We start from the raw sequence: 20,124 nt of genomic DNA on the forward strand, positions 1-20,124 counted from the left end.
AGAGGCTGCACCCCTGCTGCCTGGGCGCCCTGAAACGGGAGTGCTTTAGAGCTGGCTTGGCTCCAGCAGGTGAGGTGGGTTGCTGTCACGCAGCCCTTGGACTGATGCCATGTTCCCTGACCCTGCTTTTGAGAGAGGCTGAATTCAAAGCTATTATTTTGAATATTTGGACTTCAGTGGAAAGGGGAGTGGGAGAGATGTCAAGAGCTAATGTGAAGGTGGTAATGTTCAGAAGCAGATCTGTGGATTCAGCTTGTGTTTTGATGTACTAAAACACTGCTGCAGTCCTACTAGCTGCACTTTGTAGGCCTACATTTCAGCACTTTGTGCTTTATTGTACCGGGACATCAGTGTTAGACTTTGACCGATGATGCAGGAACCCAGCAAAAGTTTCTCTTTTGTCCTGATCATCATCTCAGTGTTTCTGGAAGGACCAAACGTTGTCCCTGGAGTTGGCAGGGACCACACTCACTCCGCGGTGGAGGAACTGTGCTTTAACCCTGAACATTGACCTCCCTGGGTATGCAAATGCGAATACATTTGAAATAATATTTGTGTGGAAGGTGACTTTCATTAAACTTCAGCCTTTTATCTCACGGGGAAAGAGTGTTTTCTCTGAGTTCTGAAGAACTGCATTTTCTTGTGAGGGGCTGGGGCTGTTAGTAGTGAGGAAATGGTACGGTGGGATGCACTTAGTGCGAAAATTACAAGTTGACAACATAGTTTCTGTGGAAATAGCATGGAACAATATACTGAAAAATAGTAGTACCTGTGTTGGAAACCTACATTATTGATAGAGATTTGTACTCTATGGTGTCATATAGCTGCTCTCTGTATTAACAAATGCGTCTCACGAATGCCTCGCTGGAGGGTCCAGACCTTCGCTTTAGACTGTTGGGAAGTGCTGTGCAGGCACCATGGCTTGTTCCTCAGGGTTTGTTTTTCTAAGTTTCTATATAATATGGCTTTTAGTTTTCAGGTTTGAGGGTTTTTTAAAGCTTTGTTATACAAAGGATGTGAGTTGTAATAAAATCTTCTCAATCAGTGGAGGTTTTCTCCGAGCTGGAAGCTTCTAGAGCTTCAGGAAGCTGTGTGTGTGCATGTGCAGATGCCACTCAGTCCAGGCTCATGGTCTTCTAGTTCATTGCATGGGTTTCTGGGGCATGTCTGCCCTTATGATATGAACACAGCAGAAATGGGAGAAGGGAAATTAGTGCATCCCCTTTTATTGACTAGGAAGCAAAGTCAGAAGTGACCGAAGACTTTAAAATCAGTCATTAAATCCATGACAAAACTCACACTGAGTCCAGCTCTGCGTCTCGCCCAGATGCCTTGCCTGTGAAATCATTTCTCTTCCCTATTTGAGGAATGTAAAAGTAAGGTCTTTGGTCATGATCCCATCTCCTGGCCAGGTCCCTGTGCCTGGAGCTGCGCTACACATGCATGTGAACTGCGACTCGGGGAACATTGCTGTAATCATTTTCTTATGGGAATCATTTAATGAAATTTAGCGTCAGCCTTTTCCACTGTGAGCTAAATGATCAGATTACATTGCATCTGGCACAGGCTGGGGGAGCTCAGCCAGTTACTGGGGCTCAGCTGACACGTGGCATCTTCTCCAGCTATAGTAACGCGATTGTACAGCTGAGCCCTAAGGCCATCAGACTTGACAACGTTGAACTTTTGGCTTCTTTCGCACTAGTCTTGGTCTACTCTGACCCCCAACTTTAGGCAAGTGGCCATGCCTGGTGGTTTCCAAAGCTGTCAATCTGAAAAATGCCCTCGCTGGTACAGCAGGGCTGAGTGCTCCATGGGAGGAAACAGATCAATGGCTGGTTTTTTTTCTGAGCTTTTTCCAAGTTGTCCTTTGTTTCATTCTCATGGGCATGACTAAGTGCTGTAACCCACTTAGTTCCAGGCAGAATCAGTTTGTGATTATGCCTTGGATTTATCAGTCTATTGCACTTGGAAAATATTTGTCCGTGTAAAGATGGATCTGGAATCTACTCGTAATGAAGCTCCTAAACTGCACTATGAGCTTTTTAATTAGATTACATGGTTTCCTAGAAAATTCATTTGGATTAAAACTTTGCTTAATATGGCAATAAAGGTCTGAATGTCCCCAAAGGGATTTTTAGGAAAAAAAAAAAAAAAGAGTAAATCATCCCAAATCATATCACGTGCTAATTGATTGCGAAATATATCGTTATGAGCACCTTTGTTCTTGTAAACGAACACAGGTAAAAGCGAGGTCCAGACCTGCAGAACACGATGTGTTCGAGATGCTGCTCTTCTCCTGCAAGCTTTGCAAGTACACCCTCTGCTTGAGGCCTTGCCTAGGTGGGCAGTAGCATGTCTGCACAAACCCACAGCGGATGGGAAGATAAACTGTTGCTTCACAAGGCTGTGAAGGGTCCTTTGGCATCTGTGTCACCCCACGCTGTCTCTTATACGCGGTAACTGCAAACCCAAGGAGAGCAAACCCTCAAGGTCAGGGGACTTCAGAAACCCATCGTCGTTGAGATGGGGACAGCAGTTTCAGTACGGGATTCGCGGCAGATTGGATGTGGCTACTGGTACGACATCAGACAGTCACTTTCTAAGCAACTTCCAGCCTTTCAGCTCAGTAAAATAAGCCTCACAGGCTGCGTCCGATAAATACCTCTTCCCTCGCGGTCCCTCAGATGTGAATTCTCATCACCTGATGTGTTGACAGTTTCTGGGCACATTAGCATTAAAGATCAGCCTTCTGCTGTGCCCTCCCCAGAGGTGGTTGTTATGTTTTGAAAATGCCAGCTGTGTGGGAACAAAATATCCAATCGATGATTAGCAAAAATCAAAAGCAGTTCTGGGATAGCGGATAATTGTTAATGAAAAATGCATGAAGGCTCGGGCGTAGGGAATTGTGGGGTTTTCCATTAAAAGCTGTGAATAAAAAATCACTGAAGGAGCGGACGATGGGGCTGCTTTGCCATGCGGTCCCTGGGTTGGGGATGGAGCTGATGGCTGTCGGGCTGATGCTGCACTGAACCATGCTCTCGGATGGAGAAGCTGATGGAGCCTTTTTGACTTTGGTGGAGCCGCCCCCATGTCCAGCAGCCGCAGGATCTGGCCCTCTCTGTTGATCAGAGATGCCATTTTGCCCATATTGTTCCTGGGGTGATTCGGATTGATCACGATCCAAATGCCTGAGAGGTGCAATGGGCATTTCCAGTGAAATTCCCACCCGGCATCCACAGCCTGGCCCGAAAGCAGGTGTATCACTGCAGGAGGGAAGGGGCAGTTACTGGCTGAGTTAATCGTGGGCTTGTGTAAAATTGTGCTTCCTGGGTTATTACTTCAAAATTTACAAGGAAGCATGAAATAGTACCCGCATTACTGCTCTGAAAGGTTTATTGCTTTTCTTCCTTTGACCCAATCAGGTTCAGGGGGGTAATTTCCAGCCTAGAAGTATATCACAGTATGGGGTTTATATTGCCGTAATAGCAAGGAACAAAGGCCAACATCTTCAGAGAAAGCAGGCTCTAAATATTGATTTTCCAAGAAGATTTTATTTACAAAATGGTAATTAAGGGACTTCATTTGTTCCACCGGAAAAAGGCTTCGTTAGAACCTGGGCTCAGGTGCCATTTGCTCTCCTCGGTGACCTTCGCTTATGAACTGTCTCCTTTTTAAATTCTTCCTCACTGGTTTGCACTTGTTTTAGTGCTCTGGGAATGACTCACTTCAAGGGCTGTGAATGCTCAAGGTTCATCAGGGAAAATATTCCTCTGTAAATAAACTTCAGGACAACTTTGCTTTTCTTGCACTTGTCATGCTGCTTAATCCTAGTGCAGATACGGAGAGTGACCTTCAAGCACAAACATCCAAGCACTTGGGACCAGACAGCCCTTTTGGTATCGAACCCAGGGAAATGAGAGCTTGTCGTTCACAAGATGGCTTTTTTCTATAAAACCTACGTTAGCTGGGTGCAGAGAGGTGCAGATGGGTTTGTACATCCCTTTACAGTGCACACACCCCACAAACTCTTGAATTTTTAGGAATTTGGACGCCTTCAGGGAGGACAGGCAAGCCTGCAGGTTATTTATGCAATGAGTTTGAAGACCGTTGGTGATTATGGGGAGAGTACTGTATAGCAAATCATATTTCAGTTCCCAGAAGCATGACAAATAAGTATGTGGAGGACTGGGATGTGAACCAGCTGCTCCTGATTTAAGAGTAATTTATGGGTTTGACTTTGGAAGACACATGGAAATGGCCTTTGCAAGGTGGGTCTCCACACGAGCACCCAAAGCCCCGCTAAGCACGGGGGGTGTCAGCATGATCCTGCCTTCCCTGCACCGAGCAGAGATCCTGTGCTGGGATCCCCCACGAAAGGGATCTGGAGCAGCTGACAGTAGTGGGCATCAGTCTCTCCTCCTCATGTGGCTGCGATTATTTTGCTACCAGGTTGCCTGTGTAAGTTTTCTCTGTGTGCTGCTCCACTGAGCTGCTCTTGAAGTGCCTCACCCATCCCGGGTCTTAAGTGTTTCTTCAAACGGTTGCGTACAGCAAAGCACATCTGCAGAGAATCGTCCTTACACAGGAGCCTTTAAGGCAGGACTGAGCCTGTCGTGGAGCAGCCCCAAATCCTTTGGATTAGGCTGGGTCTTTTTCCTCTCTGACACCTGTGCCCCTTGCTGGGAAAAAGGTTTGGAGGATTTTCCATTTAGAGTAGATAGCTCTTTTCAGCTGTCTGTATTAGCAGTCCTACCAACATAGGCATCTGCCCTCCCTTCCAGTAGCTTTTCCTGAGATGTTTCATGCTTCCCTGTGGTCCTACAGACGCAAAGACTTTTCTGCTCCCTCCCTGGGACAGGATTCAGTTAAGTCTGTGATTGCACTCTCTGGCTCATGAAAACAGATTGAGTGGCAGCCAGCGCGTTCACCAGGTAACCAGAAAGTCTTGTAATAAGGAGCAGCCGGCTCTGGCTGTTGTCTTGTGCCTGTGCCAGGGTGTGCTTCCCAGCTCTGCAGGGATGGGAGGACACAGCTCCACCTTTCCCACCTGGGAAGGCTCAGACCACCTCTGATGTGGACCAGAGCTGAATCAAGGGACCCAGAGCCTCCAAGGCTAGAGACTTCGGTGTCCAGTTGGATTGTGGAGCTCAGCCTGTCGCTGCTTGTCCCTCGCATGGTCCTGCACAGTGGTGAGTTCCCAGAAGGGCTCAGCACATGTGTCATGTCAAGACAGTGCAAAACCAGGTGTCCTGAAGCCAGGAAAGAAGGGTCAGCATCACAGGATGAAATGGTGCCGCTGCTGTGCCTCCTGTAGCAAATGGGACACCATTTGCAACGTCCCATTTGCAGAAAACACACCATACTGATGGACTCTGTCCTCTGCTGGGCGTGTGAGAAGGAGCAGCATCTCTAACCAGCTTTGCAGGCTGAGGGCTTGCCGGCCCTTTCATCCCGCACCGGCAGGGAGGCTGAGGTGGTTCCCCGTGGCACTGTGCACCCTGCTGGGACCAGCAGCATCCCTCCAGAAACTGCTCTCGGGTGAGTCTGTAACCACAGAACCAGGCTGGGATCCTGGCCAGCGGGCTGCAGTGCCTGCTAAATGTAAACGAGTTTGGATGGGAAGGGTTCCTTCTCCTGCTGACACAACCCAGTTTCACCTCGGAAGCCCTGCATGATATTTAATTTCTGGAGGTGTAAGAACATGCTTATAGACGGCTGGGGACAATATGCAGCGTCCCTCTGGGCTGCTGAGTGTCACTCTTCAAGCTTTGCACCTTATTCCCAACCTGTACGAGGCAACCTCCAAAATACAGGCCGTTTCTACAAAGCTGCTAACAACCAGCACTGGAGGGAACAAAGCTCCTTCCCAGCGTGGCACCAGCCGGCAGCCCAGGAGCGGTTCCTCCGGCGCAGCGCGGCACAACGCGACCCACAACAAACGGAGGCAGAGCAGGGCACAGGGACGGGGCTTCTGAATGCAGCGCTGGTGGCTTTCTGTAGCTGCCGGCACTTAAAATGCTCTCCCTGCTAGCCCCAGCCTGCTCGCTGCATTAATTTCATCACACTCCCTCTTTTGTGCGCCTGCGTGCGCGCGCATGCTGATATCCTTCCAGATGGGCCCCTCTTCTTCTTTGTGCTGCTGAATCGATGAAGAGGCTTCCTTCAGTTCTCAGACTTTTTCAGAGGAGCCTTTGGAAAGCCGATCTCCGGTCACCGGCCCGGACCCCTGACCCGAGCCAGATCAGTCATCCTGATTGCCTATGAACTGGGAAGACAGCTTGGGAATACCACGGCTTTCGAGCAGCGGAGGCCTCTCGTTTCAGCTCAGCCGGGTGTGAATCTGCAGCAGCTCCTCTCCCCACTTCCATCAATGCCTGTCAGGGCATTGTGCAGAGATGTGATGGAGCCCTCAGCTCGCTGAGCGGCTTTGGTGACCAGCAGAAAGCCTTCTGGCATCTCGCCTCGTCTGACGTGCTCACGGCACAGCCAGTCTGGCACTCGCGGGAAAGTTTTCCAACAGCAGATGTCCCAAAGTGACAGATATTTTTCCTGTTGATGGGAAGGAATAAAAGGACACTGCATATTTCAGATGGTTGACACGCAGAGATGCTCTGTGCCTCCTCGCATGGCAACTACATATTTTCCTTTTGTTTGATCTTCCTTAAAAAATAGGAAAAGACAAAAAGCAGCAAAATCTGGGAAAGCTGCTGGACCCTGCCATGCCGCATCCTCTGCATCCTGGGGCGGGAGGGGGATGCGGTGGGTGAAGGCAGGAAGGATTTGTCAGTAGTTAAGATGAAAATGGATGCGCAGCAGTGGGATCAGGTGGGATGATGCTGGGGTTCATGTAACTCACTGCCAGCTCCTGCCCTCCTCATCCAGCTACCAGCATGCTTCAGCACTCATGCCAGGGCTTGCAGGGAGCTCAGCAGCCTCCTTTTGGGGTCTGCCTGTGAGTGTTAGAGGGACTGACAGAGAGAGAGAAAACCCTCATTCTGGTGGAGCTGGTGTTTAGATGCTGGGCACTCTGTTGGCCGACTTCTCTGCACTCAGTTTCTGCTCCAGGTTTATGGGCATCCAGTCATTTTGTTGACCCCGTTGCCTGTCCATTGTTTTAAGGAGTGGATGGCCGAGGCTCTTACTGCATGGTGCATCCACACACAGCCTTGTAAATCTCAATGGAAATTAACTTTTCAAAGCCCAAAGCAAGTTTCCAGATACCTGCCACATCCACTTTATTTCTTTCTTCTGACTTGTCTGTGTGGGACAGGACATCCCAGCCATCCTGGAACCTCTGCAGAGAGGCAGCTGGGATGCCCGAGGCTCTGCCCAGCTCCAGATCCCAGTGGCCAAGTGCTGTCCTGCTCCAGGACCACTGGCATCCAGAACATCATCTGTGTCATGCGAGAGGAGCTTTGCTCACCCCCCTCCAAATTCTCCTAGGAGAGAGGTGTCTTTGGCCCCAGCATCGTTCTGTTGCCATCAGACTCCTTGCACCCTTGCGCTGCTTTCCAACCAGGCTCCCCTCTTCCCTCCTCATATCTTTTCCTCTCTCCCTCTCAAGCAAATAAATACACTTGGAGGCAGCGGAGCCTAAATACTCCGCGTTGTTCCTGGGCTGCTCTGTGCTTGGGAAGCTTCATGCTGCTCTCAACTGGTGTGCCAGCCTGGCCTGGCCGCTCCTGGGTGCCCAGATGCACAGCGGCCGCGTGGAAATAATCCCTGCGTTGAGGGGGCAGAAGGAAGCGCTGCTGCTCCTTCCACGCATCTGCTTTGTGCAGAGCTGCAAGGACAGCTTTCGGACGGTGTAATCCTGCCTTCTGCCATCTGTCCTCGCAGGAATCAGCCCTTGTTGACACAGTTGAGCCACGCACACATTGGGGTCCTTCCTCCCTGCGCCCCCCCCCTCCCAGCTCTGCCTTTCTCCTTCTATTTAATCAGATACGTTGAGCCTGTGGCTATGAGAGGAGCTTAGGGCTGGTTCTCTAAAATCACCATATCAGCTGAAACCATCACATTTGATATTCCATTTACAATGTTTCCAAGGAAACAAAGGCACAGGACATAAATAGATGACTGTTAAACATTTGCTCACTCACCATGGCCCCGATAATTTGCAAGGCAGAAATATGAATGTTAAATCAACAGCAATAATAAATTTTAATATAGGAAGACCAATATTTTGCTGCAATTAGAAGAAGCATTCATTCTGACATACAGGCAGGCAGTGGTGGGTTATTTATCATTTCCACTTTCCGCATACAGTTTTTCATTTACATAAAAGGCAGCTTTGATTATGACCCCCAAAAAGCCGTGAAGTGCCCCTTGCCTCAGCAGGGGTGCTTGGGATTTACTGATGTGCAGTCAAGTCCCAAGTCCACCTGGAATTCACTGCAAGAGATAATAATTTATTTTTCCCTAGAAGCAAGCAGTGGATGTGGATTTGGTTAGGTTCAGGTCACATTTTACAGAAAAATAGCAACGAAAAATGTCATGTGAGCTGTGGCGTAAGCCAAGGAGATGCTGCTGAAGTTTGGAGGGATCGTGGTCTCCTAAATGTTCATGCCAAGCCAGAAACAAACCATGGTTCAAGTGAACTGGACAGGAGTGGAAATACAGATGCACAAATAGGGATTAATCCAGAGTGGTGCACGTGTGGGTGAGGGTCTAAAGTGGAAGTGGAGGCAGTGGTGAGGGGGGTTTTATTCAGTGCTGTGGGGGTATATCCTATAGCCTGTAACGAATGCAATTACGCTGCCATTTAGAGTGGTGTCAAAGCTGTCACCAGGTTTAGGTGGTCCAATCTGTCCCCCTACTGGACCTTTATTTACGAAATTTTCCCTAAGATGCCCTGTTTGTGAGAACATCCTACCAGGACTAAAGGCATCATAAGCATATTTTATCATAACCTGAGCTGCTGCCTCAGGGTAGGTGAAAACATCTCCCACATCCAAGGCTACCTTTCCATTTCCAGCTCAGAGCTGGACACAGTGTGGTGAGACTCCCCACAAATTGAGTCACGTTGTTCCCGGCTTGGTTTCTGAGGAAGAGTGCAAGCCCTAGAGAGAGAGCATGGCTTTCCTTGATGGGTCCCTGTTTGTGAACGACTGTTATTAAGAAAAGCTGTTTTGCACACTGAATGCCGAGACAGAGCTAATGTGCTGCATGATTATTTCTGAGTGAATATTCGCTGGTGTCGTTTTAAAGGTACTGGGCAGTGCAACCCTTGGGCTGGCCCTGAACTCGGTCCGGTTGTACACAACCGTTGCTGGAGGGTCATGCGGCGCAGAAACGGCCTTCAGTTCTTGTGGCCCACGTGTACAACGACTCTGGTTGTCCCTGTGCCCATCAAGCTACTAAACAGCCCTCTCAGAGGCGGTGCAGAGATGGGCACCATGCTCAGGGATGCACTCCTTTGGGAAGGTGGTACACGGCTGGCTTTCCCCCCCTCCTTTAGGGATGTCTTCCACCAGGGTAGCCAATGCCCATCTTTATCTTGGAGGCTGAAAACAGCATCTAAGCCTGGTGTGGAGATCCTGGAGGGCAGGGCAGGCTGGAGGAACCGTTCCGGTGGCTGCCCTGGGAGAGCAAGCTTTGATGAGCCAGCGTCAAAAACACGCTCAGAGGTTTTGCAGACAAAACCTGCAACTTGCTCGTAAGCTTTGGCTTTTGGTGATCATGTTTCTGAAAACGCAGAAGCAGGAGCTGAGGCTGTAACCCTGCCGGATAAGGCGGCTAATCCCAGTGTTACCCTAAGACTGCTCTAATGTGCTATAATGCAATTAGAGCATCACCAGAGGGCTTTCTGGCTGCTCTTGAATAGACTTGGCTTAGCAACTGTGTGCAGCGCCTGGATGGGTCTCACTGGTGTGTACTGGAGCTAAGCCAGTTAAAGCTGGTTTGGGTCTATGGATACACTTGCCACAGAGCTATCTCTGTAGGGTGGCTGGGATCTTCCTGAATGCAGGGCTTCAGATCCTGCCGTTCCCTGTCCCACGCTGTGTCCCCATCTGGCTGTACTTGAACCACAGTCTCTGCAAGTCGAGACCGAGATAATCTGCCCAGTCATGGGATCTGGGGAATGATGCATCCGCCTCCTGGCCTTTTCCTTCCCCATAAGCACCAGCCCACAGCTTCCTGGAAGCTTTCCGTGGAAACAGCGGCGTGTGGGATGCCCTGCCATGAGAGCCGGCGCGGGGGCCGCGGCGTGGCTGGAGGGGAGGGCCGTCTGCTGCAGAGCGCTCAGTGAGATGCGTGTCCCTCTCGTGTCCCCGCGCAGCACTCTCTCCATCTACGGGATCAACCAGGCGGATGAAGCCATCTACCAGTGCATCGCCGAGAACAGCGCCGGCTCCACTCAAGCCAGCGCTCGCCTGACGGTCCTGTGGGCTGACGGGCTGCCCGGTCCTCCGCAGAGCGTGAAGGCTGAGACAGTCTCTGCCACCACCATCCAGGTGTCTTGGAGAGAGCCTCTGCAGAACACCAAGGAGATCATCGGCTACGTGCTGCACATTCGGAAAGCTGCAGGTACGGTGCTCTACCCCCCGCCCAGAGCGTCCTCAGCCTTCCCATCATTCAGCAAGGCGGCCCGCTAGGTGAATGGGGTCTGCGCTGCAGCAGGCAGCGCTGCCACCCGTGTTCACCGTCGCTCTCTGTTTCTGAAAGGCAAGAGGTGAGGCGGCAACGCTGATGTCAGTACCAAAAGGGCGGAGAGGCTGAAGCTGCGTGGTCAGGTCTCGCTGCCCGCTTAGGTCTCTGGCAAAGCGCACAGAAATGTCAGCAGAAAATGATGTGGGCAGATACATACCCACCTTAGGGACCAAAATTACCACTTGCAACATCTGCTTGGTCTCTTTGCTGCTTGCAAAGCCTAACGCCACTCTGTTCTCTCTGTCTTTGCATTTCAGATCCTGTAGAGATGGAGTATCAGGAGGCTGTTAACAAGAGCACCTTCCAGCAGCTAGTGACTGATTTAGAGCCCTCGACCAGCTATAGCTTTTATATAAAGGCTTACACCTCCCGGGGTGCCAGCAAAGCCTCAGAAGTCACAGTGGTGAGCACGCTGGGAGAAGGTAAGGAACGCTTTGCGCTTGGACCGTCAGATGCTGACACCCGCTGTGTGTAGCAGCAGCGCCGGTCACCCCGATACCCCCTCCGGAGTGCTTTAGCACGTAGCCTGTGGTGTTGATGCTCCTTGTTCCTGCTCCTCCTCATACTCTGGGATAGTGTGTAAAACCCGCTTTTGTATCGTTACACGCGGGTCGACTGATGGCCTTAAACGCGGCGTCGCCTTGCACAGCTGATGTGGCAGGGGGTGAGTGCAAGTCTGGCTGGTTTTGTGCATTGCAGCTGCTCTGGGCTTTTCCTAAACTGCTTGCTAAGTGCAGATTTCCTGCTCAAGCAGCATCTCAGCATCCTCCAGCAGCTCTGGTACTCACCGCTCTTACTTGATAGGTGCCACACTTTTTAAATGGGGGGGGGGTGTTTTCTGCTCTACGCTGGAGAAATCACACTAGAGCTGAGCTGTCCTGACCTACAAATCCCTGCCTTGGGGCAGCCTTCTGTGTTAGGGGGATGTTAGGGAGATCTCCAAGGCTTTTTCCCTGACTTGGCCTCGCAGGTGTGGCCACCAGGTAGCTTCCCCAGTAAGAAAGTGGATGCTGTAACGCAGAACCCTTCTGTCACCAGACAGAAACCACAGCCTCAGTGTGATCTATCATTCCTGATCATTTCAGGAATGTTTTCCTAGAGACTGACGTACCCCTTCAGCACCTCTGAATCCTGGCTCATCTCATATATGGAGTCTCATTTCTTAGGAGCATTGCATCACTCTCGTGAACACTCAGCAATTATGAATTTGCAGCAGAGAGGGCCTTGGGTGTGAGGATGTTATTTAGGAGCAAATGAAAGAGTGTGTTGACTTCCAGGTGGGGAATCCAGTTGTCATTCAGTTTTCAGCCCTTGCAGATGTTTACTAGAGCATTTAAGCAACAATGCCAATAAATCTTCACCCTGCTGGGTTGTTACCCTGCAAGTTTATTTTCCTTGGTACTCCACAGGGAATCGGTCACCCTCGGAGTTTGTTTTTCCTTCCAATTTAGAGACAGAAGGATGGACTAAGGCAAAACCTGAAACTCCTTGACCCGATGCTTTGAGTTCAGCTACTGGAGCTAGAAGCCAGCCATGCTTCATAGAGCTTGGTGTTTCTGCAGAAGTCTGGGTCAAGCAAGAGAGGACTTTTTGTCATTATTACCTTCAATCACGACAGGAATAGTTAGGTATCTGGTAATGGGATCATAAATTTCCTGGCTTTCTGAAGTTTCAAGGCATCACTGTCCTGCTTCGCTATCCTTTAAAAAGGCTTCTCTGGTGTAATAAAGCTTCAGCAATTAGCTCCATGTTCAGGATGGACAAGCTGGCCTGGTTAAGACCGCTCAACCCCAGCTTGCCTTGGCCTTGTGGGAAGATGAAAAGGGATTTAAAAGCCCCAGTTCTGGCTGGCTTTGTTTGCTTTGCTTCACTTGGGTGCCTGTTGCCCTCAGCTCACAGAGGGAGTGGGTCAGAGAGCCAGGATCCAGTGGCTTTTGTCACCAAATAAAGGTTTCACTGCAGATTTGCCTCTTCTGGCAGCCAAGCCATTTCACCCCGTGCCTTCCCGAGGTGCGCTGGGGAGCGGTGACCCAGGGAGCCCCCAAACCTGTGCTGACAGCCTCGCAAAGGGACGGCATTTCCCCAACACGCCGTGTCTCGGCTTTGCCATCCCAGCTCAGCACAACACAGGTGAGATGTGCATGGAGGTGTGCGTGAAGGCCCACGGGGGCAGGACCCTCCGTGTCACTGCGCTGCCGTGTCCTGCCCTGCGTGGAAGGGACACGGTGGGTGAATCTGGCAGCCGGGGACGGCTCAGTGGAGCTGGGGCAGTGGCCAGCAGAGATGCTGCCAGCTGGAGACTGGTCTGAGTGTTCGCGTTATACTGGTATTGTCTGGAGTAGGAATATGGTGAAGGTACTGAGGAGCAGGGCTGCTTTTGGCTCGGGGCGGTCACCTTTTCAGGGCTAGGAATATGCTGAGAGTGCGCTTGGCTGAAGCTTCCAATGCTTTCTAGAAGCACGATGCTCCTTCCTTTGTGCCGGTGATAATTTTGGATGAAAAGTAGAAGGGAAGACACCATAGAGAAACTACCCAAGTGAACCTGTCCTCCACAAGCCTCTGTCACTAGGAAGGCCCTCCCGTCTCCTCCCTGTCGTCCTTCTTTACGCCGTTTCACAAATGCCGTGGTATTTTAAATCTCAAACTCTCCGCTTCATTAAGCAGCACACACTCCTTGTTCTTGTCTTTTAATGCTTTTTAGGGTTTTCTCCAGGACTTTTTGACATTTCTCTAGGGTGAAGACTGTTCCTTTAGTCATCTTCGGCTAAAGACGCCTTCAAGAAGAAAGTTGAAATGACCTGGGGAAAATTCCAAACAGCACGGAAGAGGAAAACAAGTATCCCAGCCCTTAGCATGAGGGAGATGCCTCACTTATAGTAGATCCATATTGTGTCTTATATATACTTCTGTGAAGCACCTATACACTGGTGTGTGTACATATATTGATACACACACGCAGATATACTCCACCTGTATACACTTATTTGTGTAATAACATTATAAACAGCACATGCATTCTGCGAGTGCATACATATAATCAATATTATACATATATATATATACTCAAAGTTTGAATAAATACTATATATTTCATACTTTGAAGGAGAGAGATTCTTGTGGTTTTTATTAAATGTAAGGCACTGCAACCGTAAAATAAAGCCAACTCTTCGTAAATCAGGATGGCCCACATCAGTGTTTCTTTGTCCATGGGATAATGCGATTTCCCGTTCTGTGGCTTTTTCACCTGTGATTTGGAAAATGCTGCTTTAAGCAAGGGTCCAACTTCCTAGAGGGGGGATCCAGACAATTCCTAATTTCGCCCTAGAGGGAACTGGGAGAATTAGAAAAAAAGAGTGTTTAATTGGATTGCAAAAATATGCAGCCTTGGCAAGAATGGTATGTTCTGGTATAAATAGAATTTACTCGATGTTTTGCACCCAGAAAATGCTAAGCACAACCTTCCCATCAATGAAATGCACATCAGAATAAACCCTAGCAAGAAGACGTACTTCAAACCATTTTTTTCCCCATGTTCCCATTGGCGGCACTCGGGCAGGATGGGATCTCATGAACCTGACCCAGGACAGCTGCTCTCTGAGTCTTTCCTCCTGAATCCACATGGAGATGCTCAGCAGGGATTTGCTCCTTTCCCTGTGCTTGTTTGGAGGGCATCAGGCAAAGCCCCTGCAACCTGAAGGAAGGGCATCGCTTTGGGAAGAGACAGGGTTGCCCAGTCCCTCCTGCTCACCAGGAGAGAGGTCATTCCATCCCCTAAATCTCCTCGTGGGAACACTTGAGCAATCAGTGCCTGGGAAAAGGCAAACCATTGTGCTGTACGGTTTTGCTTTTACTATTAGTTTGAGGAAATGCCCTTTTTAGCTCTTGTCAGTCACAGCCACATTTCATCAGCTTTTCACCATCGCTCACTAAATGGCTGTGCTAAACTCTCTGCCAATGGCTGCGTTTGCATTGCTCATCCTTTAGAGACCCTTTAGGCAAAAACAAGACAAAAAAGCAGCATTGGTCCAATGCAAGCCAGCAATCCTTATATTTGGGAGCTTCTGAGCTTGTAACCACGTGGGATTGGAAAAATAGCTCTGCCTCAAAGCCTGGAGGCTGCTGGAGAAACAGGGCTGTTGTTCTGCTGCCTGATTTTGCTGCAGGGTGTAGCTGAGCTTGCTGCCTGGTAGAGCACTGCCCAAAAACCCTTCTCCCTCCCAGTGCCGGAGCAGAGCCCTGGGCAGGGCAGAACCTGCAGCGCCTGGTGCTTTGCACCTTCTGAATGGTGCCAAAGGCTGAGGAACTGATGGGAGCATTTGGCCTGGGGGTGTTTTGTGGAAACGTGGTGAAAAAAATATCATCAGTGAAATGTCCTGCTGAGACACATCTCTGCGGTGGTGTGATCAGTGTATGAGAAAGGGAGGGAGAGGGGGAAGGAAGAGGCTTGGGGGGAAACACGGTCCTGTCTGCCCCAGCGCTGCACAGGGCTCTTGGGCAGGGTTTGGTGCAGAACCAGCTTTGGAAAAACCAAGAAAATTGGCTTTGGTTTGCAAATCTTTGCCACACAGCCCAGGTTGATGGGGCAGGATGGACCCAGGCAGCTTTTTGGGGACCCGGGGAGGGAATGGCCATGATCCCTCTGCTGCAGCACACTCCAAGAACCAGGGCAGGGTTTGGGGGCATTGACTGGAGCAAAAGGTGTCCTGGTGGACTCTGAATCAGGCCTCGGTGACACTGGGCAGCAGCAGGGACATCTTCCCAGCTAAACCCCCGTGTGCCCCTAAGGCCAGGTAAGTGTCTGCCTACCAAACCAAGCCAGCCACAGCTGTGCAGGGATCTCGGGCTGCTCAGGTATTTCGGGCTCTTAATGATGCCCCAGTTCTCTCCTAAGTCCCCAGCACAGAATCACAAACCTCCCTCCTAAAGCCGAAGGGGAAAGCAAGCTCCCACACACCCTGCAAGCCAGGGCAGGTACCTAGCATGTCTCCAGCTCCATCCCTTCTGGTTCCTTCCTCCCTGGGGGATTAATCGCTCTGAAAGGTCCTCGTTACCCTCAGGGTGAGGGCAAAAAAAAAAAAAAAAAAAAAAAAAGTGGAATTTGGGAATGCATTGGGAATGCATTGCCAAAGTTGCTGCGTTCCTGCAGGGCTGAGCATCAGATTGCAACCGGAGTGTCAAAGTAGCCTCTTTGCTTGCTGAACCAAGCAGAGAAAGCCCTTGGAAGCTCCTGCAGCTCCCTGAAGAAATTCAAAGCTGTTAAACCAGGACCTGGTCTGATGTGATTTTTTCTCAATCATCTCGTCTAGCACGTTCTTTGGTGCGGTGACCACAGGGAAAGGCTGCTGGGGAATTTCTCATCACGCAGACTAGAAAAGCACGTGCAACCCACTGTCTTTCTCTCTCTGTTTCAGTCCCAGCCATGCCATCCCTCTTTATTAAAGTCATTAACAGCACCGCCGTCCAGGCTACGTGGGAGCCCTCCATCAAACTGGGCCAGCACGAAGGCTTCAAGCTCTATTACCGCAAGGTCCACCTCTCCCAGTACACAGGGCCGGTGCTACTGCCCAGCAACGTCACAGCGTACAACATTACCCACCTGGGTGAGTATGGTGACAGCTTGATCCACGTCCCCTCCTAGCCCTGGGAGAGCCTGCCGTGACGGGAGGGCTCAGACGTGTTGCACAGCCACTAAACAGGAGATGCTGCAGGTCTCCCCCAGGTTTTTGGGGTGCTTGCCCAGTAGCAGGTACTTTTTTTTTTTTTTTTTTTTGCAGCATCTTGTGTGTATTTGGTAAAATGTGCGTTTCCTAACCAAGCATCATAACGCTAACGATTAAACCTGACGTGCCCTTCTGGTGTCGCCTTTGAAACAGATGCGTCAGTGGTGTATGAAGTCAAGCTCCTCGCCTATAACCAGCACGGGGACGGGAACTCAACTGTCCGCTTCGTGTCCTTGAGGGAAACTGTGGAGAGGACAGGTGAGACGGGCCATCGGTCTCGGTGGTGGTTTATGCAAACCGCTTTGCAGGAAGGTGCTGAGGCCAGACACAGCCCCCAGACACCGCGGCTCTACCCCGCCCCCGTCTCGCCTTCAGCCTCTGGTTTGTTTTCAGCAGCGCAAATGATGATGAAGCAAAACTCTGTGGGGCTGGGACCGCCTGGTGCTGGTAGGGGTGGCTTTGCCACATGGCTTGCACCATCCCTGTTGGCCAGTCCAACCTGATGACTGATCCTAAGGGGGAGGTGACAAACCAAATGTTCCTGTAATTGCCACTTTTGTCCCCTAAGCTCGAGCCAGGGGTGAGGCCATGAACATGAGCAAACCCCGATGCGTAAGCTAAGAGCTGCCATCCTTGGGTGATATATGGTGCATTGAGCTTCTCTGCTGTCCTGGAGCTCCCCTGGATCTTTTGACCTTTGCTGGTGCCGGGAAGGGAGGACACATGGCTTTGGAAAGCAGAAGGGCTGCCGAGCATGAGCACTGCATTGTGTGGCGGAAAAGGGGAAATGTGTAAAGGGAATCTCTAACTGATCACAACTTTCATATTCACCAATATGTAAAAAAAACCATCCTGCTGCTCTTGGAAGCCTTTTAAGCCTTCCAGTGGGAATATCTTCAAGAGATAGTTACTACTCCTCTGTCTGCGTTGGGGTAAATACTAATCTCGTTGGCATCTGCCTACTCAGGGCTTTGCATCGGGTATCGGCCTGCTCTGGCGCGGTGGCCGCCTCCCAGCTCGAACACAGGGGTTTGCGAAAAATGAACATCAGTTCATTATTTGTGTCTAATAACAGTGACCTGGGTAATGGGGCTGGCTCTCTATGGACCTTCCACTCCTGTGCTTGCTGTGCCTGCCTTCCTGGGGGTACCAGGAGCAGGGGAGCTGCTTCGGCAGGCAGTGACACCCCTGGACCCCCACCCTGCTCTCCTTTTCCCTGTACATGGCTCCCAGCACCGCCCAGGCTCCAGCTTGTGCTCTGGGCTCCCCAAAAGCTGGAGGAGCAATAGGAAAATAGCATGGCTGACACCCCCCCCCCCCTTCTCCCCCTTTCTTCTGGCAGTGCTGAATCCCCCTTGTGACTGCATGAAGGACGAGCAGAACAATAAAACCTCCGCGACCGGCATCATCATTGGGATCCACATCGGCGTCACGTGCATCATATTCTGCGTCCTTTTCCTCATGTTTGGGTACAGAGGAAGGTAGGGGAAGCCTTGACCCTCCCTGTAAAGTGAAAGCAAAAGGCGAGTGGAAGAGACGTGACTTTATAGGAGGGATTGAAGGAGTGAGGGAACATAGCACGGGGATAAGGCAGACTGAGGCTTGGAGGAAGGAAGCGGAGGAGGCACCGGCTTTGCTCACCCTCAGGCTCCGTCTCTTTATTTTTCAGGCTGCTGATGTGCAAAAACGTGCAGGAGCAGCTGTCAACCCCGCAGATCCCCAGGAGCCAGCGGAGTGCCACGGGCCTTGTCCTGAACGGGGCCGCTCGCAGGGACAGGGATGACCGGGACTTGAATGGAAAGCAGCTGGATATGAACGAGCTGGAGAGGTTGTTCCCGGCATCCCCATCCCAGGAGCAGCAGGATAAGGGAATATCGGTGAGTCCAGCGGGACGGGAGCACCGCTGGGAAATGCAGGTGGGGCTGCATGTCTCAGAGCATCGTTGACCTGCCACCATCATTGCATCATCCCCTTCTCTCTCTCTCTCTCTCTCTCTCTCTCTCTCTCTCCAGTCGGCTCTCAGCCCACCGGCCACCCACAATGACACCCAGATATCCACCCTCCCTCTGGATGAGTTCAGCATCATCGAGGAGCAGCCAGACCCCCTCCCAAAAAGCCCCCACGGCGGCAGCGCTGCTGTTCTGGCTCCCGACCACGGTCCCGCCAATGAAGGATAAAACTGCCAAGACTCGAACCCTCTTGTAGGAGTTACCAGAAACCAAACCCGCGGCTGGTGATGTCTTTACAACGAGTCGTCAATCTCAGGTCAATTGAAGATTTCTACGGTCTGATTGTTATTTTTTTGTTTTGCTTTATTTTTATATATATATATAAATATATATATATATGTATACAGCCTTTTGGAAACTCTGTGAAGTTTATCTTTCTGACTTCGCTCGGGCCTCTTGGTGTGTTCCTTCCGACAACGGCTTTATTGAGACTGGTCACGATGGATTTTTTCCCTGCAGCTGCTAAATAACAGACTCCTTGGCAGAGTTTGGCAAACTCGCCCGTTTCTGACAGACTGGGAATACAGTGGAGCCTCCTTCTTTTGTCATCCCAGACTTTTTTCCTGATCAGCAGCTTTAGGACTACTTTTTGGATTTATTTTTTATTTCCAGAAGACTGGATTCGGAGAAATCCTTCTGACTTGACTCCAAAAATCGAGGCCCGGGAAGGCTGTCTCTCTGTGGATTTGATGATTTTGTACACTTTCACTATTTCTCAGGATACTTTTTTTGCTGATTGACTCTAAATAATATGAAAAAAAAAAAAAAAAAAAAAAAGAGTGTGTGTGTGTCAAAGGATGCCTGCCTGAGGGCTACTGAAAGACTTGGACAGACAACCCGAGTGAACTCAGAACCTACCTCAACCGGAATGAATGTCTTCTGGGAAGCAGAAATACCTGCGTCTTCCTTCGTGTTCAAAAAAAAAACCAAGTAGCATAGCACTTGGTCAGTACAAGCTTGGTCCTACCTCAGCAGTCATGCTCTGTACCTGCCGCCTTGGTGGTTTTGTTGTTGTCGTTCCCATGTAAAGCACTTCCAAACCTTTGAAAGCAATGTTCTACCTCAAGCGTGATAGAAACTCATGTGTGTATGTGTGTGTGTTTCCTCCCCTCTCCCCCAATTCCTGCCTCTCCCACCCAGCCCCGTGTGAAGCAAGATGCTTCCCTGGTGTTATGAGCTTTACTTTTAGGCACGTAGCGAGGCTGCGGTGTGATTTTTTTTGCGTGGCGGAGATTCCTGTCGTGGGTTTTTTTTACTTTAAAGATTGTTGGGGCCATCACAGACACGCAGCCCGGTGCCCCGTGGTTCTCTGGCACTGCTGCTTTGGCAGGGCTGCTCGGGGCACTGGTGCTGGCTGCCTTGGTCCATCCCAGGGGTATTCGGGACGGAGCGAGGCGTGCGGGGTGCTCGGATGCCAGCGCTGGGGCCAGGGCACCCTCCTGCCCTGTCAGCACGCTGCTTCCCAAGGCTGATTCCCAGCAGGATGATTTATGGCATGTGGAGCACGAGCAGCATAACAGACCCCCCCCCCCCCCCGCCGGGAGGTGAGAATCTGGACGTCGCCATCCTGTCCCTTCAAAGGCCACCCTGCCGTTAGGAGCACCTACAAGGAGATCCTGATGCAGCACTTCCAAACCCCTTGAGATGCCACTGAGCTGCTCGCAGCTCCTCCGGCGTATTTCCAGCTGGCAGGAGATCGTCCAAAGGATGAGCTGAGCGGAAAAGGGCTCGCTTCCCTGGGAGGG

The 20,124-nt window shown here is 50.6% G+C and overlaps 1 protein-coding gene across 1 annotated transcript in view; it reads left to right on the plus strand.

Moving 5' to 3' along the window:
* The window catches only part of IGDCC3 (immunoglobulin superfamily DCC subclass member 3), a 93,707-nt gene extending 75,160 nt beyond the window's left edge, over positions 1-18,547 (plus strand). Inside the window, exons 8-14 of the mRNA XM_009948669.2 lie at positions 10,280-10,527; positions 10,908-11,072; positions 16,062-16,250; positions 16,524-16,628; positions 17,713-17,851; positions 18,040-18,247; positions 18,383-18,547. Coding sequence (XP_009946971.2) covers positions 10,280-10,527; positions 10,908-11,072; positions 16,062-16,250; positions 16,524-16,628; positions 17,713-17,851; positions 18,040-18,247; positions 18,383-18,547 — 1,219 coding nt within the window. The remainder of the gene's footprint in view (positions 1-10,279; positions 10,528-10,907; positions 11,073-16,061; positions 16,251-16,523; positions 16,629-17,712; positions 17,852-18,039; positions 18,248-18,382) is intronic.
* Positions 18,548-20,124: the final 1,577 nt, after the last annotated feature.

This window comes from Leptosomus discolor, chromosome 11 (assembly GCF_034619465.1).
Source record: "Leptosomus discolor isolate bLepDis1 chromosome 11, bLepDis1.hap2, whole genome shotgun sequence".
Lineage (NCBI taxonomy): Eukaryota > Metazoa > Chordata > Aves > Leptosomiformes > Leptosomidae > Leptosomus > Leptosomus discolor.